This window comes from Falco biarmicus, chromosome 2, assembly GCF_023638135.1.
Source record: "Falco biarmicus isolate bFalBia1 chromosome 2, bFalBia1.pri, whole genome shotgun sequence".
In the NCBI taxonomy this organism is placed as follows: Eukaryota; Metazoa; Chordata; class Aves; order Falconiformes; family Falconidae; genus Falco; species Falco biarmicus.
This window is the reverse complement of record NC_079289.1, coordinates 74,568,487-74,590,183: the sequence shown is the minus strand read 5'-3', so window position 1 is coordinate 74,590,183 and position 21,697 is coordinate 74,568,487. Positions and strand designations below refer to the sequence as shown.

Here is a 21,697-nt window from a genome sequence, read left to right as displayed (position 1 = left end):
TATATTTGAAGCACTTACAGTCTGTGGACGTAACCTTCCAGGGGTGAGCTGACGTGAAAGGACAGGCTGTGGTCTACCTGAGCATGCAGGCAGTGCTTGGTCTTCCCTCATCAGCTCCATCCTTGCAGCAATACAGCGAGGCTCCAGAGACAGCACAGCCAGAGTGAAGCCTCTGCACCTCTGAAGGGCCAACACTAGTGTGTCCGTGCTTGCCTTGTGTTTCAAGGGACATTTTTCAGTGGCAAAGAATCAAAGCTCTGAACAGATGTCCCAGTTCTGAAATGAGTTGTGAGCCAGGCCGTTTGCAGTGGTGCCCAGTGACAGAGCAGAGGCAGTGGGCACAAACTGAAATGCAAGGAATCCCATTTCAAAATAGGAAAACTTTTTTTAGCGTAAAGGCTATTGGATATTGGCACAGGCTGGCCAGAGAGCTTGTAGAGTCTCCATCCTGGGAGAGGCTCAAAATCCATCTGGACACAGTCCTGGGCAGCTGGCTCCAGGTTCCTGCCTGAGCAGGGACTGGGACTGGACAATCTGCAGACCTGCCTTCCAGCCTCAACCACCATGTAACTGCGAGTCTTTGAAAGTTTAGCAGTGAAAACCACACAAAATCCTATCTGCTTCATTTCTCCAGCCCTGAATACAAATACTGTAAATATGCAGATTTCTGGACTGTAGGATCTTCAAGGAATTTTATCAGTGTTCATACAGTGCCCATAATAAGTCTCTTGGACACAGACAGAGGTAAGAGCAACAGTAATTTGACCATAATGCAGTCTTAGGAAATGGGTATTTGAGAAACCCATCTGTGCAGGTAAAAACCCCCATTCTGTGGAAAAAGAGGGAAGGAGTGTAGGAACACTGATGCTGAGAGCAATAATCTGTGTGAGAAGGCCAGGAAATATTGCCCATGACTCTGGAGCAGCTTGCCCTTCTTGTTATTTTTTTCTATGCAAGGTGTATACTAATATATTTTATTTTGAGACCTAAATTTTAAAATCTAAGTTTCAAATAAAATGTGTTCAAGATGACATGACTCTTGACATCACTGTCACGTTTTTCACAATCTGAGTGGAAATTAGCATGGTCACGTGCACTTTGAAACCCTTCTCTGCCTGTGTAAAGGCTTACAGGAAACGCGTAATGCCAGCATTTTTTATAGTCTTTTCTGGTACTTGGTGCTAGAAGATCTTGCTTGTAAGAAGAAAAACAAACACCCCTAAGGAGACTGGTAAACAGCTAACATGAGAATCATTAGATGTCTAATAATCATGTCTGGATTTGCATTTTTCCTCTTAAATTGTGGCGGTGTTTCTGGACAAGATGATGTGAACTGTTACCAGCACCTGATTAATTTCCCCAAGGTAACGGTCAGCTGTGTTTTAGTCCTTTTTTAGTCTTAACATGTCTACCACTGTCTTCTCTTACCAAGATAACTGTTGACTTCAGGTTGCTTGAAAGGAGTAGTTCTTCACAACAGGTGTGACTTGAGGAGACAAAATAAATCAAATCATCTTTCCAACGTTTAGCTTGACCTAGTTGAAAAATAATTCTTGCCAGTGTTTTGCTTCCCAAGCACGGAAAATATACGGGCCTGTGGTGGGAGAGAGATCTCCATGGCTATGGGCAAGATCTGCTGTTCTGTGTTTCATTCTACTCCGGTCTCACTTATGCTTACACATTTGTGCTTTTTTGAATAATTTACAGCTACTAAACTTTCTGGAAGATGGACCTCATTTAAATGGTACAGTGTCTGCACTTCTTTCTCTTTAGGAATTTGATGGCATACGGTGAGGAAAAAAAGAGATGTATGTCTTGGAGGGGAGGAAAGGAAAAAATAATACATGGAAAAAAAGCAATTTCTCCTGTTCAAAACTTTGCTGTGGCAGTTGGGGCCTTCTGAACTGGGGGTTTGTGGAAAGTTCATTTTCCAAACTACTATTTTGCAGGCTTTCTCCTAGCTTATATTGTACAAGTGGAAGTCAGTCCATGCAAAAATCCCATGGCCCTAATTGGAACAATTTTTCATGAAGGCAAGAATCTTTCCTAAAGAAGTGTCTGTTTTGGTGGGAGTGTTTATTGGTGAAAGAGAAACATTTTTGCACTCATATCTGCAGAATGAAGCAGGGACCGCTGCTGCTGCCTGTAGAACGGATTAACTTGAAATGTGGTAGTTTGTGTTCAGGTCAATCCAGATCAAAAGCTTTTCATCCCAATGTGTTCTGGGTTTCTTATGTCCCAGACTACTGTACTAACAAAGGCAATCTTTCTTTTAGATTCTAGACCTTTAAATCTTCTTGAATTAATAAGCTGCTGCTTATCAGTGCTTTGTGTTGATTTTCAAGTACATGCTATAAAGGAATTTCTTTTTTTAAAGAGAATTTTGCAAAGATTTTGCTTAAAACAAGATTTTGTTTAAAAACTGCCACAAAATGGAAATGTCCGAAGGAAAACTTTTCTTCCATGTGAGTCTGAGCCTACTTTCCATCAATCTGGGTGTTGTTTTTTTTCGCTTTGAGATGATGCAAAATTAATTGTTTGGTCCAGGCTAAGTAAAATCTTCAAACGGGTTTTCCTTCAAGACTTTGTTTCTGAAAGCAGAAGGCAAAGCACATCTCCAGTGTGATGAAAACCTTAAGCTTTGAAACCATAGGCCACAGATAATAGAGAAAAGTGTAAAAAATGTGCTTACTTTGTGTAGAACCAGTGTGTGTCTTACAATGTTGATGTAGTGAGCAGTTCTCCTGAGAATCTTAGTCAGGCTCTTCCTCCAGTTAAGATGCTCTCAAATGGCTGGCTGTAGACCACTGTCTTAGAAGATATATGAAAAGATTTTTTAGTCTGGTATCATAATCCTGTAGTTACCTTGACAACTACTGGTCGTATGTATATCTACATCGTGTTTGCCTCTCCAGATGCCCTTTTAGCTGGTCCTACAGACAGAACATGGATTATTTTTTTTTAAATATTTTTTTTATTTGCTTGAATTGTATCTCTGGAATCACGCTATTCAGAAAGCAGCATCCTTTTCTGTGTGTCCCCTCAGCAGGATAAAATAGTATATTTGCCTTTGCTTGCAAAAGAGGACAATGTGTGGCAGTGTTCACATATTATCCAACTGCCAAACAGTGACTTTTTGTATAAATCTGAAATTAAAATCGGTGCATTTGCGTTAACCAGGCTGGGTATATATAGAGACATTAAGTCTGAAAAAATCTTGAGTTTTGAGTAATGAAAATGACATCACCAAGGGTATAATTCTGCCTGCTCCCTCCTCAAGTGGTGTGGGTGAGCGGAGCATATGGTATCTACTGCATGGTACCCAAGGAAAGGACATCACAGAATAGCAACTTACATTTGCTGTGTGGGGCAGAGCAGAGCTACGCAGACTTTTTCTCCATCTCAGTGAAGTCAAAAGTAGAGATTTTAGGCCCATGTTTGCATTTATTGGTGGGAACTTGAGCCCCAAGGTGCGTTAGGGACCCAGTGACTCTGCTGGCTCCCACTGGCTGTTCCAGCAGTGCATGTGTATGGAGACAGGCAGGACGATGTAGCCAGAGCAGCTCTGGGGAGACAGCTGGAGCTGAGCTGAGAGGGCCTTCATCCCCTGTGACCTCTCAGGTCTGCCTCCTGCCTCCTGGTGGGCAGGTTATCCAGGCAGCAGCCTGGGGCAGAGTCCAGTGTCTCAGCCTGGTGCCATGGGTACACAGCCTTTAGTGGGGGTCTGTGGTAGAGATCTTACTTCGCAGTTTTTCTGTTTAGATGAATCAGATGATGTAAATAGCTGGTGCCAAAGTTAACTTCACATGGGTAGTCCAGAAATAATGTTCTTAGGCTGCGTGAAAATCTAGCAGCTATATCCTTAGCCTCTTAAATGTAATTTTACTGTCTTTTTTGGAGATAATTTTTTGAAATAAAGCCATGCTTTTGTGCTTCCAAAGTGTTTACATGGGGGTTGTTTTCAGAAGCTGGATTCAAAAGGGCTAATTCCTCACTTGAGCTAGAAGGATGTTACCCACCAGACCCAAGTTTTGGGATTTGCAAGGCAGCAGAATGAGGCCAGGATGGGGAATTCAATTAAGTCCCTTCAGCTGACGGTAAGAAGCATGTGCTGTGCACATGCAGCACGGTGGTACGCAGGGGACAGCTGTGTGAGGAGTGGGTTGGGGGTTGTGGGTCTGTCCCTGCCTGCTGCCTGTCCAGTGCAGCTCAGCAGGGGATGGACCCGAGCGGAGCTTGATCTGCTGTCTCGCTTCACGGGCTCTTTCCACAAGCTGCCATCGCAACTACCCAGAGAGACCTTTTAAAGCACACCATCTTCTGGTAGTCACAGAGGATAAAAATTAGTGCTGTTTTCCCTTCAATTTCTTTTTAGCATCAGATAAGGTTATATGTAACCGATGATATAAGGAGAATTCAGTCTCAGAGGGATTGTATAAATTTACACTACCAGAAGTAAATTATTCCTTGACTTGAATATTTTTTTATTTTTTATTGATCCTTTTTATTTTTAAACCAATATGAAAATTCCCTTGGTTTACAGATTAATTTCAGATTTTGAAGATTAATTTCAGATAAATATTTAAATATGTAGTTTACTCTCTGTGTTAAATAAAAGTCAGCATCCTACTGCAGTGGATGCTATACAAAGGAATATATACACATGTATTCAAAAAGAAGCTGAATTGGACAGATAAAATGGGAGAAAATGGGGGAAGAAAGGGAAACAGAGCGGAGGATAGAATGATGGGAGAAATAGTCACAACCTAAATAACCACATTCCATACTCCATTTTGCTTTTGAATGGCCATAATTTTTTAATTTGTTTATAAATTTAATCTAGAATAGACAGTTAAGATACTAACATACAAGTTACTAAGGTCAACAAAGCTGAAAGATACTAAAGAGTGAAAGTGAGACTAAGGAGAAGAACTACGCAAGGAGTAGAAAAGGATGAAGAAGCTGTAATTCCATCTCCTTTTGAAAGCAGTGGTAAGCTTTCCATTGACTTGAACGCAATCAGGGATTCTACCTCATAATTTTGAACAGTACAATATATTTCACCTGGACAATTACTCAGAGGTAGCCCAGGAAAGCCAGAATTTTGAACCTAGTTGGTCATCGATTTGTGCTGGGAGGCATCGAGTCTCATGGCCCTTCAAATCTGAATCACGGTAGGTGTGCATGCAGGTGCTGTTGCCATGCATGTATGCACTCCCTACTAAACCCCCCACAAACGATATTTCTTTATTTCTTCGGTCAGTAAGAACTGTAATTCAGCTACACATTTTAAAAAGCATACCTTATAATATTTTTGTTTTCAATGAATTTACAGTTAATTGCAAGGATTTTCGAAGGCTTCTAAAGCCTTATTTAGCCTGTATAGCGTTGAATAGTGGTGTGATTTCTGTCTATGCTAGAGTTCATATATGCTAATCAGGTAGCACTGGGCTCCAATTTGCAGCTAGAGTAGCCTGTAAAGGTTGGCCATTAGCTGAATTCAGTCACCTTTTGTCTACGGGTTGCCTGACAAAGAGCTGGAATCTCTGTATCTTGCACTCCCAGTGCAATGAGTGTGAACCAGGCTTTTCTGTATTAAGGATGAATTCAAACCAAAAATAGTCTCTATAACTGCTATTATCTTTTATGCATGGTACTTACAGACAAGTCAAGGATCTTAGTTGTTTTATATTATACCCTCTGCCATACCCAGTTGCAGGCATTTTGCAGTCCTTCATTTAATAAGCTTCTTAGTTTGAAGAGGTCACACTCATCCAGAACGTTGTTTATTTTTCTCAGCTCTCCTGCAACACCTTGCACTTGTCTGCAGTCCTTCCTCAGTTGGACGTTGCATAATTGTGTACTTTTGCTTGGTCTTTCAGGAAATTCCTAATGATCGTCCCAAGCCTGTGTAAAGCTAAATGTTTCTGTGCTGTCAGCAAGATTCACCACCTGTCTGTTCAGCCTGTTTCACAGAAAAATTCGTTAACACCTGGCACCTACCACTTGTCTGGGTACGAAGCAAATGAACCACTACATTTCTCTTGTGAGTGCTCAGAACTGGCAGCAGGCAGAGGCAAAAGACTCTGCTCCTGATGAACAGGGCCATTTAGGCTGAGGTGCATAGGGAAGGGTTCTCCTTGGGGCCCAAAGAAACCTGGCACTGAAATCCTGGCCTGTTTTGGGTTTTTGTTGTTTTTTCCAGTGGTATGTGTGCAGAACAGAAAATGCTCTGATAAAACAAACAAGCATGATTTGGAAATACCTGGTACCTTTGCCTCAAATCAACCCCTTCTTGTAATAACAGTTGTACTGAACTTTGTGGAAGTGGGGAATGAAGCTTGTAGGTTGTAAGAGCAAGGTGCTGAAGACACCAAAGCAGCAGCACACTAGGGTGCAAGCTGCTGCTGTGTAGCATCATTGGACAGAGGGTGTTTTGTTCAGGAGCCCTCCTGTGTAGTACCTACCTCAGAGTGTGGGTGTCAAGTCCACTGGGAAGTTGGAAGAGCAAGTGGTTAAATACAGAGCAATGGGAATGCTGTGTTGATTGATCAGAAACCCTGTCTGGAAATTGCAGCTAAATTAAAATTAAGTGAATGCAGTAAAGAAATATGTAGAAAAAAGATGGATAAATTAGGAAACATTTTTTTCCTTTTTGTTGTAGTAAGAGAAGGAGTCAGGGAAACATGAGTTGTCAGTAAGAACACCTGAAAGGCTTTTTAAGGGCATTTGTGAATACTGTGCCGTGTGTCTTTAGCCTAGATATGTTGCACTGAAAGAGATGCAGATACTAGCATGAACACAGAATGCTAGATAAATGCATGATTTTTGAGTTGCTCTTCCACAGGACATGCGATTTTTATCTCATGAGGGACAGGTCTGAGAAAAAAATCCAAGCCCTGAGAAGCAGTAATAGTGGAAAACCTAGTAATAGCTGAAGGATGACTGGGATTCCAACTGCAGCTGGAGTATCGATGGCTATATTGGACACATTAACTGTATAAACATGGATTCTTCACCTGTTTTAGTTTTCAATATAAACATTAGTTTGTATTGAATCTCCATATTCAAAATGAAGAGTGATTTAAATTGTTGACTGAAAGGTCACTTCAGTGCATTTTGTGAATGTCGCAGAAAGCAGAGAAGAAGGGTAGGTGAGATGCAGGAACGGTTTCTAAAGATGACCAAAGGTTGGACTTTGTAATTACAATCAGTTCAGACTCTGAATTCATGAGTATGCTTTGTGCTTTGGACTTTTTTTTCTTTAAAATGTACTATTTATTGTTACAGTGAAAGTCTAAAAGCTTAATTTCACTAAGTGACTCAGGGAGAACTATAAATTAAGATTTATTTTGGCTAGAAATTAATCTTTTCTTAAGCCAAAAGTAAAGATTCACAAAGTGAATAATATTTTGTTTCTTCATTAACATGTCGATAACAGCTTGTCTTCAGGAATTTCAGCCTTTCCAAATTCAATTTCAGCAGTCTTATGTATTTACTTACCTGTTTTAATTAAGAATTGGCAGGAATGAAAAAAAAAATTACTTGTTTCTGAGCTGATATGATCTTAATTGAGAATGCCTGGCTCTCGCATTGTCATTGATAACTTATTTTTATGAATTATATCAAGGCATGCATATGGAATATGTAATACTCCCCCATGGCAATATCTAGCAGAAGGAGCTGAGAGAGCCCAGGTGTTTTAACACGGTGGTTTGAAAAAGCTCCAAAAACAGTATGCGGTTTTGGAATCCTTGGAGGAGGCAAGGGACAGCTTTCCAAACACCTGGACTCCTTGATCCACCTGTAGGATAAGCTCTCCTGCCTAAGATGTTGCAGCATATTAATCATCTTTGCCATGCTTGAACAATGCCCACTTCTTCATGGTGTGGCTTCAGAACAAAGGTGCGATGTTTCTACGCACACCTTGTGCCCCAGAAAATGTATTCTTTCCTGCCTTATTTCCTTCAGATTTGCAGAAAGACTTTGAAGGGCAGGGGTCTGGAGGAAATGGCAAGTAAGAGCCTTTAACATGCTTTAGAGCTTCTATGTCCTTATGTATCCCCCTTCCAATGCCCCACACAGAGGGAAAATACAGATACTTACCTAAGTGATGGTTTGCTTTTTAACTCAAATGTAGTTTCTAAGTAGAGCCTTTCAAACTGCAGTAGTAATACAGCAGATGTAAGCTGTGAGATGCTAAAATGTCTAATGAAAGGAGTGGGCATCTAGCTATGTTCTTGCTGCTTTCCCACTCATCGATACCTAACAAGTAGGGATAAATTGTGACAGGATACTGAGCAATGTGGAGACAAGTGGCATAACAGACCAATGAGTATAGCTGTGTAGGAGGGAAAAAGGGGCACCAGCAAAGTGCAGGAAAACAATGCAGTTGTGACAGTGAAATAGTTTCATAATAAACAAGTGATCTGAGCTGTTTCTTTCAACTTTCATGTACACTATAAGCAAAGTAATAAATTTTAAAAGTATTTAAGCAATAAATAAATAAATAATAATCATCCAATGTACTGAAAATTTGAACCCAATGAGATATAAGATAAGGTGGTCAACAGACCTTCAGTAGATCTTTATGGGAAGAGAAAAAGAAGCCCCAAAACTACATCTGATGCAACTCAGGAAAAATCTATCAATCATGTGCATTAGTAAGTGGTTATTTATTACCTCTATTAAAAATTTTCCTGCTGTTGCCAGGCCTAACTACAGCTTTTTGAAGTATCTTCCTTCCATTTTTGAATCATGTTGTTCTTTTATCTCCCAGATCAAAGAGCCTTGGTCTTACGTAGAAATATTCAGACTGTGTTAAGCTCAGTTATGGTGCCTGTTATGTAGTACCTGCCCATGTCACGACTTTGAGTGATATATCCACATGGTTTTCTTTGGGATGAGAAATATAATCTGTCCCAATTGGTTTTGGAGAGCTATGTGTAAAGTACTTGACCTAGGAGGTGCTTCTGACTGGTGGCATCCTCACCCTGTACTAAAGCGAGACAGAGGCACATATCAATGCTGACCATCACCTTTGTTTTTGCAGGGAGGAAATCTGAATGCTCTGGAAGTTCTGGGTGAATAGGAAATCTACAGCATGGTCCCACCAAATTGCTTTATTTGGAAGGGGTTATGGAGTCCAACCCATTAGGAACATGGGTGGGTTTTTTAATTATTCTGCAGGGTAGGATAAAATATGGTTAATATATGTTTCATGAAGTATTATTGAGATCCTTGGTTTTCTGAAAATTTCAGTTGGTGCTCAAGCAGGAAAAAACATCCTATTTCAGCGTTCAGAGAGTCAGAGATTTCTAGAGCTAGCAACACGGTTCTAGAGGGAGATATATATTGTAGAGGTTTTTACAGGGCATCTCATCCACGCTTCTGTATCAAAACGTCAGTCTCATCTGGTGTAAAGACTATAAATGAGATCTTCCAGATTCCATTTTTGGGTGTTTTTGTTCCCAAGGCATCAGGAGACAGATAGCATGGATCTCCTCCCTGGACTCTACCCTATTCGCTTAGCAACAGATCCTTTTGCGAAGAAGGAACTCCAGCATACTTCATGCAATTTTTATTCCTTGTAAAAAGCAAGCCCTGTCATTACTCAGCGTGCTATCTGCTTTATGAGAAACAGTCCTTTGGGATAACTAATGCTGGGCATGCTTGGTTCAGTCCATCTCACCTCATCTACACTCTTGCTTGAAGTCAGTGACTGAGAAAGCCTTTGTGGATGGTGGTGAGTAACTTGTGGTCTTCTCACTTGCTGAAATGTCTCTGAGGCATAGCTTGAGCAGTTAGCATCTCTAAGCCAGTGGTGGCTGAGAGGTGATGGGAAATGCTGTGGGAAGCAGCAATAACTGATGGGCCGGAGAAGCCCTCCTCCTGCTTGGTCTGGGCAGCAACCTGCTATGCTGAAAGCAGCTCCTCTGTGTCACTGGCTCTCACACGCATTTACTGCAGCTGACTGGTAGATGAGACTCATCAGACCCGATCCTAGGGAACTGGAGTGCCCTTTGTCAGGCCATGAGGAAATAAGGAAAGTGGCAACTGGTGCTGCTGTCAAGGACAAGGTTAGGGGCTTGAACTTGGGCTCTTCTACTCCTGTCCGGTGCTCCCTGGCAGCGCGTGACTCACATAGCCAACCTCAGCCATTTGAGAGTTGGTTGGGTCCTTCAGGCTCTTCACCCAAACACCTTCACTCGTGACAGGAGAGAGACTGGCACATCTAAAAGGCAATTTTCCCCACCTCAGACACCTGTTTTAAGGGGGACAGCATAAATGACTAGCTGGAGCTAGGCAGCTAACATCTAGGCAGCTGTAGTTAACTGAGATCACCTCCCTTCTTTCTGTTCCTTTGCTGCTATGCATAATTCATTCCTTTACAGGGAAGAAAAGTGTTTGTTGGAGTTAGTGAAACAACAGTTTAAAGGCTCCCAGGAAGATATGTATTGAAGCATTTCAACCTGCTGCAAAGCAGTTTGTGTCTGTTTGTAGTAAAAGAACATTTTAATATTTATTTATTTATTTATTTATTTTACATGAGATAAGGAAGAAAGTAATTTAACAAATAATATACCTACCACTTCTAGACAAACTCTAGAGATATACATGTTATGGTAGCTGGCCTCAGCCCAGCAAAGCCATTAGCCATGGGTAACTAACAAAAAGCAATCTGCTTAGTTCCCCCTCCTTATGCTTTTTAAGGCATTGATCCTGTGTGTTGGTTCATTTAGCCCATTGGGCTGGAATTTTTGAGGACCCACAAGGGAAAGGCTACAGTGTGGTTCAAGGTTATGTTTACCAGCCCTCCTGCCCCAACCCAGAACCAGTCAGGAAAACTTTTTCCCATCCCCAAACCCAAAGAGTTTTCCTGTTCTACAGTTTCTGTGTGTTACATGTCAGCCCTCATCCAGTCCTTTATGCTCCAGGCCTGGGTGAAATTTGTAGGGACTCAGACATGTCAGCCAAGATTCGAGCCCAAACTAAACACAGCCATCATTCATAAGGAGAGAGAGAGTAGGTTTCTCTGCTTATGTTCTCCAGAGCGTGAGCGTTATTCATCACAGGTACAGAAAGGCAAGCTTAATGTTTATAATGTTAAGATTTTTTCTTTTTTTAGTTTCTTGGTTTATTGGGGGGGAAGGGCGGGGGGGAACTTGGATCGTTGAAAGAAACAGTAAAGGACATGAAATCAGTTATGCTGTTTATGGATTAAATGGCTTAGATAAGGACCCATCAGAATTTTTCTATAACTTTGCCAGCTTTAAATCTCTGTAACGGAAACACATCAGTGAGTTCTGTGATTTTTTTTCCCTTGAATGTACTGGAATTACACAGTGTGTTTTATACTCCCCTGTGTTTCTGATGAATATTTTTAGCTCCCCATAGGGCTTCTGAAATAAGCCAGTGGAGAACCTTTTCTTTTCTCTGTGATGTTGGTTGGCATGAAGTGCCAGGGTACATGATCTGGGAGTTAACATCTGCACTGAAGATCCAAAATTTTGTGTTTGACAGTTGTGTCTCAAGGCCCAGCATAAACAACTGATAATTTTCCCCTTTTCAGTTCCTCTGCCTGTGTACTGTTTAAGTTAAAGACACAGTTAAGTCTTTGGGATCCTAAACTGCCTTCCAGCTGTGCCAAATAGTAGCTATTAATCAGTTAGGTGCTTTTCTATTTAGGACTTTGAAGAAGTGCTTATAGGTAAACTGAAGAGGAAAGGCAATAATTCCAAGAGTTACTTTTGTGGTTGATCTGTTCATCTACCTGTTATCTGTGAACATGCCTAGTCATACCTTATGTATCGATATATTGTGTTTGCTTCATGCAGTGGGATTTTCCTTACTGCCTCAGGAAGAAGCCTTGACCTCGGTGAAAGACTGTTGGGGTGGATGGCCATGGCTCCAGCATCAAAGCCGCGTTCAGAAACACACTCCTAGTACGTGCACTCAGTATCAACATCTATGTAGCTGTCAGTTCTATAACTTCCAGAAATGTAATTTCCAGGCTAGTGCAACACTGTAAGTTGTCTGATGCCAAGAGCAAAGGCCAAGTCTTCATTGCCCAAAATGTAAGTTTTGTCTGTTCTACAGGGATTTGCACAGTGCTGTGTGTGTCTGTACTTGCTGGTGGGGTGCCTATGAGCAGCATCACTGTACGCAGATGTGCCTCACTTTCCTCACTCCCAATTTCATGCAGATGTTCTGAGATCACAGCAGTGCCATCTGCCCTTCCCATGAGTGGAAAACCCTTTGCTGAAATGTTCCTTCCTATGTAAAGGTCACAGTCTGCCACCACCATGAACACTTTCTTCATCTATGAATAGTTCAGCTGAAGCCATCTTTAAGCCAGACAGAAAAATAAATTGCTCCCAGTGGAAAGAGCTCCTCAGCATGATCCAGATTGCCTCAGTGTAGCCCCTTGGGACTATTCGTGCAGTGAGATACTCTTCACTGTGAATAGAAGTGACAAAATCTGGCCCAGAGTTAGTTCCCTGAAAATGTAAATATAGAAACTGCCACAGAAACACATGCAGGGACATAGGAGTCTTTTTTCCACCCATGATCTTTCCCAGCGAGGTCTCTGACTCAGAGAGTGACTGCGGCAGTTCAGAGCTTCACTAGCATTGCGGATTGAGAAGGGGAAACATTGCTGATCCAGTTCAGAGAAGCAGGCAATTTGCTTCTGTAAAATTACACTTGGTAAAGCTTTTGGGAGTTTGTGTCAGGCATATCTGAATCACTCGTATCTCAAATACTTTCAATCATGAGAGGAAGAGGGGGTCACATGAGGATGAGAAGGTATCTAGACGTATAGAGTAACCTTTGATTAAGTGTACAAGCCGTAGAAAGGGAGCCTATCAGCAAATCCGTGCAGTAATCTGGATGTACTGACTGCCAGATTTATTGTGTTTCATGGAGATTTGCAAAGCACTGAAATCCAGAAAACACGAGTTTGCGTTACTACACAGACACCAAACACCTGGTCCCTGGTGTGGTAGGAGGATCCAGGCTTTTGTGCAAGGGGCATTTCCTTGGCAGGCTGGTTTCATCTTCCCTAGCTCTGCCAATAGCACACTGCGTATTGTCAGGCAAGTCAATTCCCTGCCTGCACTTTTCTCCATGCCCAGTAAACACGGGTGAGCAGGCAGGGGAAATCAGGCTGAGGTTTTCTGCGAGTGGAGAATTGGATTCCCTTGGCATAATGCTTGAGACCACTGACAGCGTTAAAACCCAGGCGCTCTCGTCCCCACGTCATGAATTAGCAATGGTAATCTTCGCAATGCAGTGCTGCTTTTAGCAATATTAGTGTGTTTCTCTAATAGTTTCATTGTGTTACACTCACATGCCAGGGCTTATTTCACCTTTCATTTGTGCAATGTGTCTGTGCGGTACACAGAGGCTCCATGTTCATTTTTGCCTGTAACAGAATTTCTTTCTTTAGAAATACCACTAGTGTTGTGGGAGAGAGAGAGATTATTTTTGTTGTTATTGTTATTAACGTCACATTACTCTTCAATTCTTCCCCCCCTCTTTTTTTCTCTCTACTTTTTTCTTTTTCTTTTTCTTTTTCTTTTTCTTTTTCTTTTTCTTTTTCTTTTTCTTTTTCTTTTTCTTTTTCTTTTTCTCTTTTTCTTTTTCTTTTTCTTTTTCTTTTTCTTTTTCTTTTTCTTTTTCTTTTTCTTTTTCTTTTTCTTTTTCTTTTTCTTTTTCTTTTTCTTTTTCTTTTTCTTTTTCTTTTTCTTTTTCTTTTTCATGCCAGTTACAGATCCCACATGTCAAATAGCAGCAGCAGCTGGCTGCATGGCAGATCCCTTAGGCTGCAGCTGGGTGAACACTCCTGGACTTATTCTAGCTGTGTCATATAGATGGTCTGCAGATTATTTCTGTGAGCTGTCATGCTCTTCAAATGCCTCTAGCATCTTTTTTTACTGCTCTTATTCTGGTAATACATGGAGCCTGAAAATTCAGTCTTGGAAAACCTCTTATGATTTGTGTAGAAGGTCTGTGGATCAAAAGTATGGCCGATGTATGCATTATTTCTTTTACATAAGTAAATGATTCAATTAATAAATAATACCAAATATTCTCAATACAGTATTAGATAGGGATGACTGTCCTTGAATACCCTGTATCTATGACAATAGCACTCTTGTATATGGATGAATGGAGAAACGTTAATTCAGGACGTCTGATCTCTTTCTTTAAAATTATATACTCAGTGTCCAAATTGCTTGAATGGTACTTTTCTCTTCATAAAGTCAATGTGAGTAGACTGATTGAATGGGAATGACATAATAGAGCTTCAGGTTGCAACCAAAGAGACAAGCTGAAATAAGAGTGAATTTTCAGTAGAAAAGTGCATGCACAATACACTGTATTATTGACAAAGGAGAGTTAAAAGCAAATTAAAATTTCTTATTTGCCTCGCTGGATATATTTTTAGGAGCACCTGTGCTGGTGAATTTTCTTTACTAGTTGTGCTGTACATTACATTTAACCAAATCCTTTTAGTATAGTTTTGTAGTGGTGCCAAAATTACCACTAACATTACTTTAATCATAACAAAGCTATGTTTTTACTTTTAACTACAATGTATGTTTTGTAAAAGCAGTATAATTTGAAAGTAAAGTATAATTTAGGTATTTCAATTAAACTTCAGTATCTTTACTCATGATCAATGACATCTTGATAGCTGAATGATTTAATCTCAGATTATTGGGGCATATGCTTAAAGTTTCAAGGTAATATTTCAAAATATCATATACTAATTATTTACCTCTCCAGTACTGTCCAGGATGTTAACCAACTCGAGGCAGTTTATTCTAGAAACAAAATTGCTCATTGACTCAGCCGCTTTCTTTCCTTTTGGCCAGCAACAAGAAAATAGATTTCACCAAGTGAGGCAAATCCGCTTTCTCTAAGTGATCTAATCACTCCACTACTCCACTTTATCTCACTTTTGTTTTCTTGAAATATTACCTGCAGGTAAAAAGGAGGTGGTTGTTGTAGGTATTTGGGTCCCATTCCTAGTGCACCTTTCAAGAATTACTGACTGTGCTTGCAGACACAGTGCAGGATCCAGCTCAGAGCTCTGGGAGAATGCAGAAATGCCATGCATAAATGACTGTAAGCCCACAGAATTTTCAGTGCCAGTAAAGGCAACTCCACTGTCATTTATTTTAAATCTAAAGCAGGGTACGTTTTTCTGCTTTATAGTCACTGAATTATTTCCTGTGTGTTACCTTTGAGTGGGGCAGCCATATAGCCTTCACTTGTGTGTCTTCCTCTAGCTGCTTCTGTGCAACTCTTTAGTTCATCTTGCTACTTTCTACTCCCAGCTTTCAGCTTTCTGGAGACACTTCATCTTTTCAGGTCTCCAAAGGACATTGCAAGGCAAATGTCAATATAATGCCATTCTCACGGCAGTTACTAATGCTTCTCTGCCTAGCACAAAGATACTTTTATCCTTCCTTCCTAAAGGAAATGCTATGTATTGAACAATGTTGATCCTTCCTCTTGAAACCATGCACAGTAGACCTGTCGTGCTACTTCCTAATAGCAGTCTAGTCTGAGTGCATTCTTGATTTCTCTGTCCTTGCTAGTCCAGAACAGAAACCTTCTGTTTTTTCTTTTGTTTCCCCAGCAGCTCTTCTTCCCCTGTTACAATTCTGAAGGAGGCACTCAATGCAATTGTTCAGCTCCTTTCATCTCATTTTTTGTTGTTGTCAGTAAAGTTCCTGCTTTGTTGTGCTTCCAGTTGGTCGAATTCCATTTTCAGTCTCACATGACTGACTGACGAGATAGAGTGTCAAAATATCTCCACTGCTCTGATACAGACTATTGGAAACCTGCAGAAACATTGTCTGCTAAATATTTTTCCACACTCTGTTTCATGTCTTTCAGCAGGAGGCTTTGTTCCAAAAGCTCATCCAAATTATCTTTTTTCCTATCTTATTTTTCTTTCTTTTTATTTATTTATTTTTTTAATCAGTTTCTTTCTTTCTGATTTGGCTACATTCAGGAGGTGTAGTTATAGCTAAAAAATGTACAGATATTCTAGAAACTTCATTCAACACTTTGTGATACTACTAAGTCAGAAGTACTCTGCTTAGAAATGGAGTGATATAGGAAACTTCTCTTGGTTTTTTTTCCTTGTTTTTTTCACCTGCTTCAGATATCAGTCATTTCATTTCCAAGTCTTGTGCTTTATCTTGCTTTGAGCTTGTCTAAATCGCTGATCGTCACCGTCATCTTTTTTTCCCAAGTTTCTGATCATATTTGCCTCTACTTTTAAGCTTTTGTGTCATAAATTTTTCTGTTAATTCCCTTCAAAGATCTCTCCTGTCTGCCTGCTTGATCTTTTCTCTTATCCAACTCGCTCTCTTCTTAAGCCCTAGTTTCTTACATCCTGTTACATTACCTAGCCTTAGTCTAGGTCAATAGGCACAAGTCCTCTGTGATTTCGACGGTCTTGATCATTATCCCGCCTTTTTTCATTTTGTTTTTCTAAAGCCTCCCACTGAAGTAAGTGTACTTTTTAATCATTGACTTCAGCACAAAGAATATCAAGCTCCACATGTGTGACTGCAGGACTGTTGCATATGTGGTACTGAACTAGTTTGTTCTTTACTTTGTAAATACTTCTGATCATGCTGCTTCTCTCCTGGGCTTACTCATGGAAACTCAGAACCAAGAGGATAGACCACCTGATGTCAATGAAAATTTATAAAAGAGTGAAAATATATAAAAGAATGAAAATTTATAACATGGAGCTTTTAATTTAGCTTTTTTTCCCCACCATAAAGTGTCATCATAACACCATGAAGTGTTACTGAAAGCTTGAATTTTGTGTTATGAAAGAAATTCCAGTATGCCAGAGATGCAGGATTTGCGGTTCAGATATGATACATTAACTGTAGCATATTGAAATAATTCTTCTGAAAGAATGCCCTACCACTACAGATAAAAATGTGGAGGGAGATCTGACCTGGGAACGTGTAAGACAAACTGTAATCCAGCTTTCATGTTTTCATGGGAGGGAAGATGATATCTTACATGTAATATCTGGAGACAAATAAGTGAGTTGTTCTGCTTGTGAACCTGTGTTTCTTTAATGGTGCTAATATTGCACAAAAGCATAAAGGAATTTACAGAGAAATTCCTGTCTGAAGAGGAAATGTAAGTCACAATAAGGAAAAAATCTAGCTAAGAAGAAACATGTCAGTAAGAAATGACATTTAGCTTACTGATGTACATACACTCAGTGAGGGAAAAAGCTGCTTTTCCCTTCAAATCTTCTTGAAGGTGGAGGCCTAAAGGAAAACATATATCAAGTAAAAATGTGGTGCTTCTATTCCAGTGATAACAACTATGTTTAGACACCGTATTAAAATGCTTGACTGGAAGATACTTTGATACCACAGTGTGACATGTCCCTGTTAAAATAAAATAGTTCGAAGCTGGGTCTGTGCATTAGATAATACATAGCACTTCTGCAGCTTTTTCATTCAACCCATGTGTACCTGAAAAGTTCTCTTTTCATGGCCTATGGATGCATTATATGTAGTAGATTATGATGAAATACTGCTCAAACCACAAAACCACAAGTATCTGCAGCTCAAGAGAGTATCTCTTGACTGATGAGGGGAAAAGAAAATAAAGTATGAAGATATTTCTGTGCGTGACAGAACCAGTCATTCATGTGGCAGATACCATATTATTTATTCAATATATATTTTGATTGCCTGGTGGGGTTCAGGATTCCTGTAAGTGATATTACCTGGGCAACAACTGACTTCTCTGCCATAATTCTCCATTACAATAAAGCCACAAAGTAAGGAAAAGCCTGGAATTCATCTGAATAAAGGAGAGAGAAAGGCATGTACTATGAGATGCATTCCATAAGAGTCTTAATGTTGTGGAAAAATGCTAATTTAATCTGTTCAGTAATGTTGGTGAGCTTTCTAATGTCATTCAATACCACTTTATATAGCATTTTATCCATTTGAATTCTCTTCATACATAATCATATATTTTCAGGTCGTTTGGTCAGAGAGGTGACACAAGCAGAGATGGAATACGAATGCAAGATGTACTGTGCACAGTAAATGATGATGTCAAATAGCCATTTTTAAAAATTAATATAAACAGGAAAACCTCTAGGCAAACTGGACTTTCTATTTGAAATTCTGAGTTGATTCTGCATGAAGCCACAGGTTGGATAGTAATTGTTTTCCTTTTCCTATACTTTTTAATTTTTCAGTAAATGATGACTCTAGTTACCGATTCCATATTTAATCATCGAAATCCCTTGGAATATGAAGCACTCCTTAACATGTATTTTGCAATTAGCTGTAAAAATGTACATAATGAATTCAGTAGCTCATTTATGAGTGTGATGTGTGTCTTCTGTATATGAACCATGGACCCATGCCCAGTGCCCTTGATATGAAATTCTCAGCTTATCAGTTCCTGTTCTGAAGCCTCTGAGCCTTCCAGTTAGCTTTGGTCAATCGTCTGGACAAATTTACTGTGATTAAGAGGTCGCTAAGTGCTACAAATCAAAATGATGCTTCTATTGCATGTGCTGTCCATACTCTATACAACTACTGGTACAAAAATGCAAGGAAAAGCAGAGCAACTCTGTCTTGTCAAAGACATAATGCAGAATACCCTGACGGCATTCATACCCAAGTATGGTGTAATGTAAGGAGGCTAGTATTTCTCAGTTTGGAACTGTTACCTCCAAATTTGTGTGTCTGAGTACATTTTTAAAAAAAACTTTTATAGTATTAAGCAGCATTCACCACTCACAGGCCATAGCATGGCAATGGTTGCCTCACGGACAAGTTAAGAGCCATTACAGTTTTTCCCTGAAACTGAAAACAGGAAAAAGCCTATAGCATCTGAGATGGCACAGTCCAAGGATGACACAATTGTTGGCCAACTTCACTTCTCCAAGTTGTACCGGGGTGAGAAGAAAATACATGAAGGGAAGGGTTTTCATTATAGGAAATGATCGTGATAGTTTCCACTGACTAATGATATTACTCTAAATCTTCCTTTAGAGCCAGTATTTGTTTACATTTTAGGAGCTTCTGAAGCACTTGGTGTTTTTCTAGAAGGGGAAGTGAAAGAAGCCGTCCTGTCATTTGAAAAGCCCAGCTGAACGTGAAGTCACTGTAGCCGTGACTCCTGCTGTCCTGCAAAGGGTGATGTGCCCACTGGGGAGTCATCAGATAACCGCAACAGCTCTACTAGGTAGCAAAGCAGGACTAAAAGTATCGGGCAGAGGAGTGCAAAGTCCACAGTGAACTCTTTTTGTAGTGGATTTGCTTCTCCGAGCACTGAGACAGCCTGAAACTGGGGCTCTGCCCTGCCCTGCCAAAATAGCACAACCAAGGCCTTATTTCTCTCATTTAGAAGATGGGTGTTCTTCATTGAGGCATGTTTGCTCATCTTAATAAGCTGTGTGAATCTATTAAGTAAGGAGGCTTGACTTGAATTGATTGCTTTGTTTAAACATGCTCTAGCTTTTGCTCATGTATATAGCTCATAAAAAAGAAACCTGTTTGAGTTTAGCCCAGTATCCCATGGTGATTACTTAGATGTGCTGTCATAGCCAAGAGCTTTGAGTCTAGGATTTTGTTGGCAGCAGTGCAGCTGCAGTAATTACAATGATATGGAAAACTGAACCACAATTTGAAAACCAAAAGGACTATTGCAACTCTTACAGTTCAGGGATTGCTGAGTAATGTCCATTCAATATATGTAGGTAAAATTCATGATGCTTTATTATTTTAAGTAATTAATGTGAATCAAATCTATTTCAGAAGCCGTTCTCTAGTTTAAGCATGCAGGTAGGAGGTTTATTTGGCTGTTTTGTTTAACCAACCACTTAAGAGTCAAGGAGAAGTTTTAGTGAAATTAATTTTGGCTAGTTAATACTTACAAAAGCCTTTGAAGATATTTATTGCCATATATTTGTTAGATTTTATTTGTACGGGTTAAGGAATGATATCCTTTTGTCTCATAAGCAACTTCTCCTGTGAAAAGAATTTCAACAACTTTTGGGACCTGTCAGCAGTACTTTTTTCCTGATCAGGGCCTGCAAAGGCAGATTTATGGCTTGAATTTTCAATAGCTCCTGCCAGAGCGAGAAATTGAATCCTCCTGAATGCCATGTGCCATGAGTTCTGATCCTTCACATTGACTAAAGCTGTCACACGCAATAATAATGAAGAGCAAAGTGAATTTGGCATGTACAAGTGTGGCCTTGATTCAGCCAGTGGGGATAAGACACATGTTTTGACCCTGGTCTGGCTGGAATGCGGTGTTGTATTCAGCACCTTTTGTGAGGCTGAATCCAGATTTCTTAGTTGGGATTTCTTTCAATGGAAAACGAGCTAATTTGCTTAATGCAGATATTTTTATTTGTAAGATATTATTTCCCACTTTTTAAATAGTTCTTATTCCTCTGGTGACAACTAGAGATTGAAAATACCAGCCTTTCACTGAAAAGTCTGCCTGTGAGGGTACCAAACTTGGTTCCATTTCTGCAATTTATACTCTGCTCTTACTATAAATACTTGTTTAATACATGATTTGATCAATGTTGACTTTAAGAGAATGATGACAGTGCAGGAGAAATGGATATAATTTGAAAGCTGGGTCCCTTTGTGGTGGATTGTAATGTATGAACAAAAGAAAATTTACGTGCTGTGGTGCAGTGATCTGTAATCTTATGGAAGAAGCAGTTGAAAAGCAAAATGAAGTCTGAGAATGTATATTTTCTGAAACCCCCCCCCCCCGATGGATTATATGACTGGTATGTTTTTCCTCAACACACAACTGTATATCTGATGTAATCAAAGAATCAAGAAAAATGACATTGCTGAATAATTTCTGGTAATTATCTTAAACAGAGACAGATTTACGGAGGTGCATGCTATTTTGAGCAACCAGTAATTGTATTAGTTACACCTCACGGACGAACTTTGTGTTCTGTTCAACAGCAAGTTCACCATCCTGTCTAACCAGGTTGTTCAGTAACCTTGAAGAGATGACTTTCTGCTTTTGAGAGAATGTTTGAAAGCTGTGGATATGATTTTTGTGTATTTGGGCGATCAATCAATTTTATTGCTTGGCTGCCTTCCCAGGTCCTGGTTGCTTTTAATACTTAATTTTGCATCGAACAAGCAAATAAATGTTCTAATCGTATATAAAGAGAACTGTTTTGATTGTCATGTTTTGAACTCTACAACAGCTTAAAGTATTACAGCTGTATCCTATCAGCATATCGTGACAAGACGTGTGAATTAATTTCAGTAATGAGGAAAATGCCACTAAAACCCTGCAGTACATCTCTGACATATTTTTCATAGCTACTTCATCGTAGTTTTCATCTAACAAGGATTCATTTTCCTAGAAAATTAGGTTCTTGCTCTGTTTTGGAACAACATAGTGTTTCTAAAAAGCACTGGTTTGAGTGCAGGCACTACAGCCTGCATTGGTCTTCCCCTGTCTGGGTGTCTTAAGGGCAAAGGAGGCTGTTGACATGTTTGATACCTGCTGACACAAGGAGCAAAGAGTCCTTCACAGCAGAAGCAGGGTGCTTGGCCCACGCAGCTGGGCAGCACCCAGCGAGCCATTGGGCAGCACAGGGTGCAGCTGCACAGGGCAGCGCAGT

The 21,697-nt window shown here is 40.0% G+C and overlaps 1 protein-coding gene across 4 annotated transcripts in view; it reads left to right on the top strand.

Annotated features, from left to right (window-relative positions):
- The window catches only part of DHRSX (dehydrogenase/reductase X-linked), a 167,954-nt gene that overhangs the window by 58,578 nt on the left and 87,679 nt on the right, over positions 1-21,697 (top strand). For 3 of the 4 annotated variants that reach the window (XM_056327397.1, XM_056327399.1, XM_056327400.1), the window contains exon 4: positions 11,838-11,945. The exons of the other annotated variant lie outside the window; for it this stretch is intronic. In XM_056327397.1, coding sequence (XP_056183372.1) covers positions 11,838-11,945 — 108 coding nt within the window. The remainder of the gene's footprint in view (positions 1-11,837; positions 11,946-21,697) is intronic. 4 annotated transcript variants of the gene reach the window in all.